General features: G+C 40.3%; 1 protein-coding gene across 2 annotated transcripts in view; it reads right to left on the bottom strand.

Moving 5' to 3' along the window:
* Window positions 1-5,738: 5,738 nt before the first annotated feature.
* VPS13D (vacuolar protein sorting 13 homolog D) overlaps window positions 5,739-15,098 on the bottom strand; it is a 134,391-nt gene continuing 125,031 nt past the window's right edge. For both annotated transcript variants that reach the window (XM_072156176.1, XM_072156175.1), the window contains 3 exons: window positions 7,805-7,936; window positions 6,918-7,158; window positions 5,739-6,399 (listed from right to left, as the gene is read on the bottom strand). In XM_072156176.1, the coding sequence (XP_072012277.1) occupies window positions 6,268-6,399; window positions 6,918-7,158; window positions 7,805-7,936 (505 nt within the window). In that variant the 3' untranslated portion in view covers window positions 5,739-6,267. The remainder of the gene's footprint in view (window positions 6,400-6,917; window positions 7,159-7,804; window positions 7,937-15,098) is intronic.

A 15,098-nucleotide genomic window follows, 5' to 3' on the forward strand; every position in this document is an offset into this window, starting at 1 on the left:
TTGTAGGCTGGGCACTCTGTCTCCAAAAGGTTCGCCATCATTGTACTAGGCCATTACTTGGTATGCAGGACAGGTAGGTGGGCCATTACTTGTGAGTAGGTAGTAAATTAAATAAGTAGGCATGTCATTGCTTGCTGGTAGTAGCTAGGTCCGGTTGCCAGGTGTGGAATTACTTGTGGCTAGACTGACCATTACATATTGGTAGGTAGGGTGTGAGTTGTCAGCTTATTACTTGCTGGTGTAGGCCATGATTTGTTGCTGGGCATGGAGAAACTTGCCAGTAGACATTACTCTTCAGTAGACAGGCTTGTACATTTTGATAAGTAGGGTATGAGTTGTCAGATCAATATTTGTGGGCACTTGCTGGTAGGAAGTAAGATGCTGGTAGGCAGAAACTAATTTGTTGCTAGGTGTTAAATTACTTGTTGGTAGCTAAGTTATACATTGGTTTGCTAGAAATTACTTGGCTTAGGGCTTCATGCACACGGCTATAAAACCAGGGGTGTGCCGTGAGCCACAAGCCGGGCGAAGAAGGAGGGGGTGGCCACCCTATCTTTTGCAGTGCAGCCACCTTGTTCAGACGTGCAAAATGCATCTCTAGCGATCGTACGCCAGCTGCTAATTTTGTGGCCGATATGTTGATAGCCAGGACATTTACATGTTGGATAGCAGGCCAATATATATTTGTAGCGCTTGGTGTTAGGCAGTATATTACTAGTGCAGGCTATAGCAGAATTCTACATCTGACTATTGTAGACCTGGTGTAGAATTGAATAGTAGCCTGTTAGTATATTGGGAACATTGTGCACTGGAAGGAGAGTGTGACGACTAGCACACGGTGCACCCAGTTGATATGAATTTGTCCATGGGCAATTCTTTACTGGGTAGGACACATGGTTATTACTTGCCATCATATGTTCCACACAGGACATTTTAGATTGAAAGGCAGGTTGTTATGCAGGCCCATATTCATTGGGGGTACCTGGCAGTAGACAGGATATCGCTTGTCAATAGAGATTTTTTAGCGTTAGGCATATTTAAAAGGAACCTGTCATCAGAAATATGTCTAATAAACCAATCTGTGGCTGAAACGTGTTGGAATTATCTTGATGCCTTTCCATGTCTTTTAAAAATATGTTACAAATAAAAGAAATGTTTTATTGAACGCCGTGCCTCGTTGGATTTGAGCTGGATCGTTTGGTGTATTGGCTAATAAACCAATACCAGTATGTAGTCAAGCAGATGAACAGCTTCTAGATGATGTTTCTTACAGCTTGGCAAGATCATCCAGAAAATCAACTTTGAAGTTAGATGTTAATTTGTTGTATAAAGTCAGGGAGGAGGAGAGTTTAACACTGAAGTCAAGCTCTCCCTGCCCCTAAACACCTCCTACCATGTGACATCATCCATCTGGATGCAGCACCATCAATTACAGTGAAGGGGGCATTTTAACCGGTTAAGGACCGAGCCCTTTCCTGTTTTTTCATGTCCATTTTTCACTCCCCACCTTCAAAAATCTAAAACTTTTTTTATTTTTACACGTAAAGTGTGAAGGCTTGTTTTCTGCGAAACAAATTGCACTTCATTGTGATGGTATTAAATATTCCATGCCATGTACTCGGAAGCGGAAAAAAAAAATTCCAAATGCAGTGAAAATGGTGAAAAAACGCATTTGCGCCATTTTCTTGTGGGCTTGGATATTACGTCTTTCACTGAGCACCCCAAATGACATGTCTATTGTATTCTTTGGGCCGGTACGATTAAGGGGATACCAAGTTTGTATAGGTTTTATAATGTTTTCATACATTTACAAAAATTAAAACCTCCTGTACAAAAATTATTGTTTTGATTTTGCCATCTTCTGGCACTAATAACTTTTTTATACTTTGGTGTACGGAGCTGTGGGTGGTGTCATTTTTTCGAAATTTGATATTTTCAATGATATCATTTTTAGGACTGTACGACCTTTTGATCACTTTTTATAGATTTTTTATATTTTTCAAAATGGCAAAAAAGTGCCATTTTCGACTTTGGGCGCTATTTTCCGTTACGGGGTTAAACGCATTGAAAAACCGTTATCATATTTTGATAGATCGGGCATTTTCGGACGCGTCGATACCCAATGTGTTTATGATTTTTACTGTTTATTTATATTTATGTCAGTTCTAGGGAAAGGGGGGCGATTTGAAATTTCAGTTTTTTTTATTATATTTTTTTTTTTTAACTTTTTTTTTATTTTTATTTTTACTATTTTTCAGACTCCCTAGGGTACTTTAACCCTAGGTTGTCTGATCGATCCTATCATATACTGCCATACTACAGTATGGCAGTATATGGGGATTTTCCTCCTCATTTATTACAATGTGCTATCAGCACATTGTAATGAAGGGGTTAAAACTAAATAGCCTCGGGTCTTCGGAAGACCCGAGGCTACCATGGAGACGGATCACCGCTCCCCGATGACGTCACGGGGAGCGGCGATCCCAGGTAAGATGGCGGCGCCCATGCGCCGCTATCTTTTTGAGGCTGCCGGCAGCTTTGCCGGCAGCCATCGCTGTGAAAACACCTGCGATCGGTGCTAGCAATATGCAGCAAAGACTTACCGGCTATGGAGAGGGCTCAGCCCATGAGCCCTCTCCATGCAGCGCGACCCGACCGCCGCCGTGAATACACGGCGGGCGGTCGCAAAGTGGTTAAGGCAGGGAAAGCATGACTTCTGTGTTAAACTCTCCGCCTCCTTGACTTTATAAAACCAATTTACATCCCACTTTAAAGTTGATTTTCTGGATGATGTCACAACATGAGGCCATGAAAGAAACATCATCTAGAATCTTCTCAGCCGTTTGACAACCTACTAGTAGTGGTTTATTTGGCCATTTTATGATGACATGTTCCCTTTAATACTGACTGTCAGTATAAATTAAAGAACAAAACTTCTGTGCCAAAACCATCAGGAATGTCAAGTCTTCGCTCCAGTCTGTGGACATGGTTTATAAACCGAAAAAAAAAAAATCTTCTTTTCCATCTTTTAATCTCGCAGCTGTCCTTTCACTGACCCGGGCATTTTCTAAGGGGAGACACATACTTGCTGTTTACTTCATACTTTTTATGTGGTGTGTATTTTTTCAAAGGAAAACCAGAGTAGGAGCACAGCAGTAGGCTGCGGCCTGGGACGCATGGTAACAATTACATCTGTCAGGAAACAGATTCTTAGGAAAACCAGACAAGGAGGCAATTTTTTGACTAATATTATTCAGTGGCCTTTAGCCTTCAATTAATCCTAATAGGGATCACTAGTAGAGCGACTCAAATTGTACAGTAGAGTTATGTACCCCACAGCTCTCCAGCTGCTGCTGTAGTACAAATCCCAGCATGCCTTACTAGAAGGCCACATGCCAAGCTTCTTCTAATATATATATATATATATATATATATATATATATATATATATATATACACACACATGAGAAAAGTACAATATACAGATAGAACAGCAGCATAGCATACAAGTACATCCAAATAATCTAAATTATAAGAGCAGGAACTATATGACAAGTCATATTTGTCAGTGAGAGGCCGAAGAAAAGTGGGTGACCAGATTGGAGTCTTCATGGCCATTTTTGGTCATCAGTTTCACAAAAACCTGTATAAAGGACGATTACAAACAAGTAAAGATCTATGATGTCTTTTTTTAGTGCCAAGTCATAACCTCAGTAGAGAGAGATGTACCCCATTGGCATATTCAGATGATCTGATCGGGCCTAGTTGTGTTGTCAGAACCTGAGTGCAGAAATCTTAGACCGTTTATACATAACTGCATAGCAATAAATCAAAAGAACAAAATTACTAAATCTCCTTATTGCAAGACATCTTAAAGAGCCTCCACTATACAAACATACAAGGAATTACAGTGGGGGTGCCGAGGGGCATCGTGAAACATCTTTATCATTATCTGTCTCCACTCTACTAGGAAGGTTTTCCATGACAGTTTCCAACAAAGTTCCAACCAGTTTATATTCACACTTACACAAAAACGCCCGCTTTTGTAGCTGAACTATATAAAAAGCCAGGGGCCTGCTTCCTCCACAACACTATCTATCTATATAGTAAGTTATCTACAATCTGTCACATTAAGATGTCTCAGCCAATCCGTGGCCTTACAAACTCTAATCCATGAAGCTCGTGATAGTGCTTGCGTTGGCAATGTTATAATGAAAGTTTAGAACGTTTTCCATACTATCTATGCTCTTTATTATTTCATGGATCATAGGATCTCCATCTATCTTACATGACCACTCTTTTCTCCACTACGCTGAGATCCCATAGATCATTTGCTTGACACATCACTCATCAGTAATACATTTTGCGGAGACCTTCAGGTGAGAATTGGAACCATCATTTACCAACCATCAGCATATCATTAGCTGACAAGGGACGTAGTAAACAACTTTGTTTTCTGTATGAATTGTCTCCATTCATTCACCTATTATATTTATATTCTGTATGGATTCTTTTATGAGGGCATCAATTATAATTGTATATAAGGATAAGAAATCTCACAACTATAGTGAAATAGCCCCTGTGATGTAAGTATTTGGGTTGGAAAGTAAGAATTGTCCTTTCAGAGACTTTGCCAATTAAGGATGCCTTGTAGGTGTGAAGAGACTTATAGCCATTGATGCCTGTAAGTATTTGGTGCTGTACTTATCTTTTGAATATCAGTGTATAGGTGGTCTGATGAAGCAGCTAGTGCAGACTTGAAACGCATGACAATGGCACTATATATAAAAAAGGATTTGGACTCCCACCACCATCCAGTATTGTAATACAAAAGGCAGCATGACAAAGAGACCCTACATACCTGGTAGTGGGTGTTTTTTTAAAACATCCACAATAAGACCTGTATATGGTGCCATGGAGGGTGTCAACCGGCAGCAGCCACATTTGTTATTCCTATATGGCATTTCATTCCATATAGGAAAAACACAGTTTACCTTATTGAGTTAATTACTTCTTTATTTGCATCCCACAGAGGCTGCCCCATGTCTTTTCTCTCTTTTTAGTCTACCTGTACACCTGGATCTGCTGTCCTCAGTATGGTATAAAACTTTGGCACCAAAAGGATTCAATTATACAAACAAAAAGAGTGAAGAAGTCAGGCGATACCTTTTTGAGGCTAAATGAGTATATTTGATCGTGAGCTTTTGAGAATACTAGTTCTCTTTGTCAGACATGATGTTATGCATGAAACAGAAAATTCTGTGCTCCATGGCCAACACGGTACAAATCTACATTACTACTCAATTGTACAAAAACATTGCAAAGGGTCCCTATACAAATTAAGGGAATGTTTACCCACACCTGATAATTTTGGTGTGGCAAGTCGTCCATTGGTTGTTTTTTAGACTTTCCCTCGACAACAGATGTAATATATATATATATAGGGGGTAAACATGTTGCATTTGAAAATGCTTGATCCTTTAAAGAGGTTTAAACACCAAACCTCCGCCTGACCCCTTGTCGCTCCCCGAGATGAATGGAGCAGATGGCAGCGCATGTCTGTTCTGCTTCATTCATCTCTATGGAGCTGATGGAGATTGCCGAGCATGGCAGATAAATTTGCACTTATTTCCCCTACAAAACATACATCATTATCAGTTGTCCTATAATAACTAAATAAGTTAATTCCACCTTGCACTTAGTGGTAGCATCTATTCAAGGATCATCCAGTTTCCTGGTATATAAAACATCAGTCTTTATTGTGTGCTGGTTTAGGATACACACCAGATACAATATCATAGACACAATTATATAGGACATTCAGTATGTAAGCAGTCACGGAGGGCGAGACGTGCCGCGCTGCAGAGACGTGTAGGTCTAGTGCAAGTTATCAAATAAGTTCTATCCGCAATATAAACAAATATGTCACGTTACGCAGACCGACCTTCATATCCTCATATTTACATCATAGCACAGATGTACATATTTACACATTTAGCAAAATAAAGATATTTGTTGAAAATTGCTTCAAATGCATCTATTTATAATTATATACCATATTAAATAGTAATTACCCACCATATAAATTATCCCCCCACTTCAGTATACAGGAAAGGCAGTAGTGTTCGTCACACAATAGTAGTACTGAATGTATATGCTTGTATATGTTTACATATTCACACGGCAACATATTTATACGCCTGTATGTTACAGGAGAGTATGTGTCGGTGTGAACCTGGCAGAGCGATGCTTGGAGGACTGTGCTTCTTAATAGTTCAGGTCCAAGGTCTCTTGTTCCTCTGTTTGTCGTAACATCAGCTGCTGCTCGTAGTACAGGCTTTTTGCATAATTTATCTCTTGGGATATTTTCACAGCAAGAGCTTCAGATTTTACATGGACCTGACAAAAAAAAAAAAAAGCCAAAAATAAACATTAGCAGCTAAATTTTGCACAATGCTACACTAGGTATTGCAACCCTGCCCCCTGTGAAAAGAGACTTCTCCCCAATATAAGTCATGACCAAGGCCAAGCTTAAAAACAACATTTTCCCAATGTATAACTCCTATTTTCTATGTTCTTATGGCATTTTAAGGGGGTGTACTGGCTCGCAAACTAGAATTGTGTTAGCTACAGTGCTGTGGATAGGGCCTAACTTGTCTTTGTGGGAAAACCCCTTTAATGACTTTTTTTTTTAACATTTATGTAAATTAGTATTTTTTGGTGAATCTTGTTTTCTGATTTTTACACCACCCAGCACCATCCCTTTAAGCAATGATTGCTATTCCCCATAGAAAGGCATAAAAAAGCAAAAAGGGGCACGCAAGTGGACACAGGCATGCCTGTTTCTGCGCCTGGATGCACATTTGCTTCACGGGCAACAGCACAGTTGCTTTCAGTCCGTAGAAATAACCTCTTACCATGGGTTTCTGGTGTGATGGGCCTGGTATCGCTATTCCACTACTTGTTGTTTCAGCTTTCTTAGTTAATTGAACATAAATTTTCCCATGATCCTTTGAAACCAGACAGTGATAGAGATCATCGTACTTAATTTCCAAAAAGATGGCGTCGCGGTCCACATACTCGCCCCATTTCAGAAAGTAGACAGCCTTGGATGAGATGAGCACGCAGTAGCTGTCTATGTGTTCCACAGCAATGAAACTAGAAAGTACAAGTATAAAAATGTCAACCAGAGAAGAGCACTGGAGCTAACCACTTGATGACAAAATCCAGCATGTCCTGCCAAGAGGAATGTAGGTGTGAACATAACCTTAGAAGTACTATCCATGTCTTTCCATATGCCCAGTGCTGTGTTTCTACAGGAAATAAGTCACTTTCAGAGGATTCTGACATCCCCTATGTTTCTCCCTAATAAACCTGCATACTCAACCAAGCCATGTGTGCATGTTCATAAAAGTGGGTTGAGTGTTCCCCCAACATGAATCTCATTTAATCATGTAAGTGCTTTGAAAATAGTAATTTTTCAAATTCTGTATACAGTGAACATAGTATTCTGAATATATTACTTCACATTAAGATAGGTTAGTACACCATCAGTCAACATGTAGCATGCATCATAAACACCGTTCCCTGGCCTGTTACAAAACTGGTGGTAAAAAGTCTATTTTGGCAGGTCTTTTCCACTAGACATTGCACAGGAATGCCGTTTAACCTACAGTTACATCCCGGATTGTGGAAGTTATCAGCCATGCTTTTAATATGTCAGCATCACAAGGGTGACAAGGCCAACTAAAAACAAGCAGAAAAGATTAGAACCATTTAACAGATAAAGATCTATGGTACTTACAACTCATCCTGGATGCTATCTGTCAGCCGGAACAACTGCTCCTGTCCTTCAGCTTGGGTTTCAGAATATCTAGGAAGAAGACCCTGAGGACTTGTGCAGCAACGTGGCCTTCTTTCTCTCTGAATTTGCATTCTACAAAAGACAAATGTTTAGAAATATAAATATAACATGTACCAAGAAATAACTACCAATGCACTCAATGGTGGACATCAACAGACTGGAGATTGTTTTAAAAAGACCTGGAGAAAATTCCAAGACTCTGCTGTAAAAAAATGCCAAGATTTTGTACCTTAAAACGATCAGAGCCAAGATATAAAAAGAAAATCCACCCAACACATACTCAAGCGTTTCCATAACTGGCTTTTACTACTGGCAAATATGACATTAATCCAACGCAAAATCGAGAACAAAGATCCCTCTCAATGAAATGTAACTCTCTCTCTTTCTCCGTCCTATTGATTCAGAAGAAAAGGCCATAAAATATATTCTTGCATATGGAATCAAGTTCACCAGGCTCCAGATTTTTTTTTTTTTTTTTTGTATTAAGTTAAAAGTAATGTATACAGAGGAAATAGGGGAGAGGGAAAAATCAGGTCTGAGAACAAAGATACTTCTGTATCCAGCAACTCCTAGTAGCATAACATTCAACTTGGTAATACAATTTGTCACTAAGGACCCTCAAGTGTAATGGGGTTTTACACTTATTTCTCCAAGTGTTAGACTGAACAGCGATGATTGTCACAGTCCATCATGTGTCTGCCAAACTGGTTGGTTTGGTCTGGAAGACAAGCCACATTCCACACTATGAGATGTTTTTTTTTGCATTTTTTTTCCTTATAAAACTACAGTCTGTTCCGCTGTCTCAAGTTTCTTTCTGTAAATAATAAGAAACACTGATGAATCTCAAAAAAAAAAAAAAAAAAGTTGAAAATTTGAAAAGCAGAGTGAACCCTAGTGCGTCTCACATCTGTGTTACATTAAACGTGCACTCAATAGATTTTCTGATTCTTTTTTAATGAGCACACAAAGGCAATACAAGACAGAAATGCCCCAATGTCTGCTGGTCGCAGCGGGAGAGAGCGCGGCTCAATGAAGAGACAAAAAGAGAGCGGGGATGGTGTCAGAAAGTTCAATCACGGGTACAGAGCCGTACTGTGAGGAAGAGAAAATGTAGAAGCTGTAGCCAGAGACTGCTTAATGCAAGTGTCCGTACTCCATGGTGGGTAATGCAGAAGGCAAGGCCAGCGAGAGCCGAGAGAGTATCACCATGTGAACCGGATAGTAGGCAGTATGTGCACCAGTGGATGGTTCTGCTTAAAATGTGTTGTGTACTAGACAATTAAACATGAATTTTAGGTATAAAGGTAGATTACTGTGACCGGAATGCAGCTCCTGTAAATTGACCAGATTTCATCAAATTTACACACAATTTACACAATTTTTTTCAGATCTGCAGCGTGTCCATTTCCAATGTAGATTAAATTTCATAATCCTAGATAATGTATTTTTTCCTGCAGCCAAACAATGCAGTGCAGTTTTGATGCTGCACCTTTCTCAGTGGCTTTTTGTGAAAATATTTAGTTGCCCCCTAATATTCTAGACGTCGGCGTGACATACCCAAAATAAATTATTAATTTACCGGAAGCTCTACCGTAAAGCAAAAAGTGTGAAAAACAATGAGATTATGTTTCTTAAATTCTCCTGCTTTCTTGAAAAATACAACTTGCAATAAATGGTTTGTCTGCATTGTACAATTAATATACATGTCCCTCCCCCAAATTTGATAAGATGATGTCTCACATCCAAAGAATCTGCTGTTTTATGCATGGAAACCCAGAAGTAAGTATCCATTTGTTCAGCGGATCTGCGGCTTTGCCACAGGAACAAGCTTTCCATTTCTATTTCTTGTGCATTTGCAAAAACTGATGACGTTCGATGAAACATGGACCTTTTTTTTCGGAAAATGGGGCTCAGAAATTAATTACACTGGTTCTAGACACTGAAAAATGTGGCGTAGTTTTGGACTGTATAGCCCCCCCCCCCCCAAAAAAAATTTTCATTTTTGTTGCAACTTAAATGATGCCTGCTTAAACTGAGGACAAATCCAGTGTCGAAAAGAAAGATTTGTGGTGCAAATTTTGTCAGATTTCTATCACAAACAGTTTCATAAGTCTGTCCCATGTTGGGGTTTCTAATTTACGTGTCCAGCTTTGTAAGTCATGGTTAGTATTTTAAAGAAACGAGGGGCAGATGGATTAGCCGGGAAGCAGAGGATTGAAGTTTGCTGGGAGACCTCACAAAAGAATATTGCAGTAGTCCAAGCAGGAGATATGAGAGCACCGATTACCATATATACTCTAGTATAAACCGACCAAGGATAAGCCGAGCTACCTAATTTTAACACATAAAACTGTGAAAACCTATTGACTCCAGTATACGCCGAAGGTGGGAAATGCATTGGTTACAGCCTCTCCAATATAGCCTGCAAGCCCCTTGTAGTATATAGCCAGCCAGCCCCCTGTAGTATATAGCCAGCCAGCCCCCCTGTAGTATATAGCCAGCCAGCCCCCTGTAGTATGTAGCCAGCCAGCCCCCTATAGTATGTAGCCTGCCAGCCCCCTATAGTATGTAGCCTGCCAGCCCCCTATAGTATATAGCCTGCCAGCCCCCTGGAGTATATAGCCTGCCAGCCCCCTGCAGTATATAGCTTGCCAGCCCCCTGCAGTATATAGCCTGCCAGCCCCTGCAGTATATAGCCTACCAGCCCCTGCAGTATATAGCCTGCCAGCCCCCTGCAGTATATAGCCAGCGCCCTGTTGTATATAGCCAGCCCTCTGTAGTATATAGTCTGCAAGCCCCCTAGTATATAGCCTGCCAGCCCCCTGCAGTATATAGCCTGCCAGCCCCTGCAGTATATAGCCTGCCAGCCCCTGCAGTATATAGCCTGCCAGCCCCTGCAGTATATAGCCAGCCCCCTGTTGTATATAGCCAGCCCTCTGTAGTATATAGTCTGCAAGCCCCCTAGTATATAGCCTGCCAGCCCCCTGCAGTATATAGCCTGCCAGCCCCTGCAGTATATAGCCTGCCAGCCCCCTGCAGTATATAGCCAGCCCCCTGTTGTATATAGCCAGCCCTCTGTAGTATATAGTCTGCAAGCCCCCTGTACTTTATACCCTGCCAGCCCCATAGTATATAGCCAGGCTGCCCCCGTGTAGTAAAAAAAAAAAATTAACACTGTACTCACCTTTCCGACGCCCCCCGTAGGTCTCGGCTTATACACGAGTATATATGATAGTAATTTGTAGATTTTGAGTTGAGGAAGGATGAATTCAATAAATGTTCTAGAGATGGAGGCGGCAGGTTGTAGTATGTGAGGCTTAAAGTGCCTACATTCAGTTTCATGAATCTGCCATATATATATATACATTTCTTCAATTAGATGTTATTAAAAAGAATGTTCCAGTGTGAAGGACTATGTACTTGGATACGGCCACCTCTGCTGGAGGGATTGCACAAGGAAACAAAAAGTTTCTGAATATGAAATATCCAGGAGTTACTGCAGGTCCCACAGCCGTCCTGTAGTAATGAACGCTGAATCCATGTGGACAGGCAGGGCTCAATAGCGCATGTCTGGCCACTGGTGCCAAAATGTAAGGTGGTCGTATCCGAGGAAGCTATCTCGTTTCTAAGGGTCAACATGACTACATTTATGAGAAATTATCTTCACACAGGAACATTTTTTTTAATAACATCTAATTGAAAAATTGTTTACATATGGCAAATGGATTTAATTAAATGTGACTGTCCAGATGGGAATACCCCTTTAAAGGATAAGGCAAAAGATGACTTTTGAGACTGGAAAGAGTGTGGAGCCATGAATGGTAACTGAATAATTTTCGATCGATTCATTAAACTTATATTAAAATGGTTAATAGCAGTGACCCAATGTGGTAACTATACGTAGAGCGCAAAGCTTTTGGTTGCAAGGATTCAGCTCTTCTGATGACATTCTGGGTTATTTAATTACTCCAGCAATTTGGAGCTTTGTAAACAGTAGTGAGGGCCGCCAATCACTCCTCCATCATGTCTCAGCCTGGCAGGGGCCTAGCACTCATCAGCTGCATCATCCTATGTTTATTCAGCTGATGAGGCCTGTCATCCACTGTTGTCTCTCCAATGTGAATGGTAATGACAGGCTGGGAGATTTACTGAGGGCACAACACTCCTACAGCAGCACCATACTCCAGTGCCTTTCAATGTTACCATATATAGTTTAGGTTTGTTTCTTGACTGAAGTATTTAATTCACAATTGAAATATTTAAATTGTGCTTAAAGCGGTCGCTTTCCCCTATACAGGCAGTCCCCGGGTTACATACAAGATAGGGTCTGTAGGTTTGTTCTTAAGTTGAATTTGTATGTAAGTCGGAACTGTATATTTTATCATTGTAATCCCAGAACTTTTTTAGTCTCTGTGACAATTGGATTTTAAAAATGTTGGGTTGTCATAAGAATCAGGATTAACATTAAAGCTTCATTACAGACACCTATGATAACTGTTACAGCTGATCAGTGTAGCCTAGGACTAAAGTACAATAAATTACCAATATCCAGAGGTCCGTTTGTAACTAGGGGTCGTATGTAAGTCCAGTGTTCTTAAGTAGGTTACCGGGCAATGGGGCCCGGCTTTCTATCACTTGACAATATCGGGAATGGCTGGCCACCCTATGTATATGTTCTATAGGGTGTATCGACACACTGCTCAATTTCTCAAATTATTAGCCAATTATTCCACAGAACAGAAAAATACATAAAATAAGTCAAAAAGGTACAAAGTTTGATAAAAAAAAAACAAAGTGTAAATTAACAAAATCTTCTTTCCCCTTAAAAGGGGCAGTGTCATTAATAGTTACCACACTATACTGTCCCCCCTTTTAGGTAGGGTATGAAATGTTCATGTTATGTGAAATTTAGGCTGCTTTCCTATAAAAAAATCCAAAGTCATGTGAAAATGAGCAGAGAAAAGTCATTTGCCCGAGAGTATCACTTCAGACATTACTATCTTGGGTGCATGGTGTCTTCTTAAACAGAAGAATCTCATCCTTGCAATTGCATCAGGATTGGGGTTCTTTGAGCTACAGAACCAGAGACACAGGCAGTTTAAAATACATAGCTGGGAATACAAGCTGTGGATAAAGATCCAGTTCCCTCCTATTTCTTTGATTGGCCATATATATCCGGCTTTGTAGCTCACAGAACTCTTATCTTGGAGCATGGTCCTAGAGCCCAAGATATTGTCATCTGCGGTAACGCTTCCCCTTTAGCCACTTAAATGGACAATTTTTTGCAATTTATCAAGGCTCAAAGAAGCCTGGATATTAATAAAAAAAGGTATTTACATCTGTAAAAGTCTTACTTTTGCATGATTGCATGTGATACAACACTGGAATTTTCAGGGTCTAGACATAACTTTGAACAATGACTTTTATATTGAGGAAATGATATTCTTCAAGTTCCCTGATGCATCAGTATGGATTACATGACTGCACATCATGACCCGTATCAGCAGAGGTGCCTACAGACAGACTGGAAAATGTAAACCATTTAATTGCAGGAAAAAAAATCAACTGGAGAGCGAACAGATGAGCTGCAAGTGTATAATGGACAGCGTGCGGTAATGAATCACTCATGGCCGCCGTATACATGATGGATTTCACAATCATGACCATATGACACACTGATAGAGAGGCCTCCACTGCATTAATGTGCGTAATGTTAGAGAGGTTCAGCTTTTTATTAAGGATTTATCAAGGAGATAAAAGATGCTCAGCACAGATAACAACGACCACACACTGCTATATCCACTAAGAGAAATGGATGACTATTTTTTGTTGCTGTATAACTCCCGACAAAGTAAGATTTTTAGGCCTGGATTAAAAATGAGTTAATTGGCAACAAAAGGACAGCACTATGAGCATAGTTCTGACTATACAAACCTGCCTGCAGTGTAGCGTGGCAGCCCTGGAGATCTGTGCAACTGTATCTATGTGTTGGTAGTAGCTACAGGACTGTGAAAAGATGATCAAAGATGGTCGCCCATTCCCCTCTGTGATATATGACTGCAGTAGCTAGCCACCGTTTCAAAAGATATGTCCAAAGCAACTCAGGGGAAAAAAAATGAATTTGATTTGGTGTCTAAAAAATAATGGCTGATTTGTACTGAATCTGCAAAGCAACGAACTGATTTGCTCATCTCTACATGGGAGTCAGTGAAGACGTGGCTGCAAAGGTTTGCAACTAGTTGGCGGTACATGTCGTTACTGTAGTAAGGGAGCTCCATGTTATAAAAACTCCTGCTTCCTTCCTACAACCTTACCACTAGAGGAGATTATGAACTTACTACATACAATGTATTATTGTTGATGTCTGGACAGATTCTGGTGCAAAGAAAAATTAAAAAAAAACCTAAACATTTTTATTTGTACCAGAATAGGCTACAAACATAAGAGGCATAACTCCTTAATTTATCGTCGGCTGTGCCAGTTTTGATGACTAACACTTCCCCCAATGATCTCTTATTGGTGATCTTATCCGTGCACACAGGAAGTGCCCACTCGACCAATCACTCAATGGGATGTGACCAACAAGTAGTGGTAACCAAGTATGAGTCGACACAGGAACTGCGAGAGACATTAAGGTTAGTTTTTCAAACTCATTTGAAGGCCTCAAACCGCTCTAACTCACAACCCAGTCGCCAACCATTCCACCCTATTCCTGCGGGTAGTCTCTTGGACTGTGGGGTAAGTGGAGCTCATCCTGCCCATAAACAATGGCACGTACCCCACACAGTCGTATGTATGAGGACTAAAGCTCGCTGCTCACCATCATGGTCTGTGAAAAAAAAACTGTGCTCTGGCCAAATCTCACAGACCAACCACAAAAAATAAATAAATACCATAAAGGTTATCCCTTTAAAAAAATATATAAAACTTACATTTGTATTCCAGTCTTTAAAATCAATGACCTTTCCTTAGGATAGGAGACTATTTCAGATGAAGGGTAGTAGCGGGTGCTAGACTATAACTATACAAAAAAAAATCCCATAAGAGTCTGCATGTAAGAGAAATAAATCATTCCCTTTTTATTCCTTTGACCTCATTATCATGTTACAGTGAGCAGTACATCAGAGCGGGACGTGGCGCGGTGTCATTGACTTGTGTTTCATTGTTATTCAACCATTAATGATTAAAAGCAAAAGTGCTGCTCTAAAGAAGGATAAAGTAAGTGTCTGTGTGA

Source organism: Engystomops pustulosus, chromosome 6 (assembly GCF_040894005.1).
Source record: "Engystomops pustulosus chromosome 6, aEngPut4.maternal, whole genome shotgun sequence".
Taxonomy (NCBI): domain Eukaryota; kingdom Metazoa; phylum Chordata; class Amphibia; order Anura; family Leptodactylidae; genus Engystomops; species Engystomops pustulosus.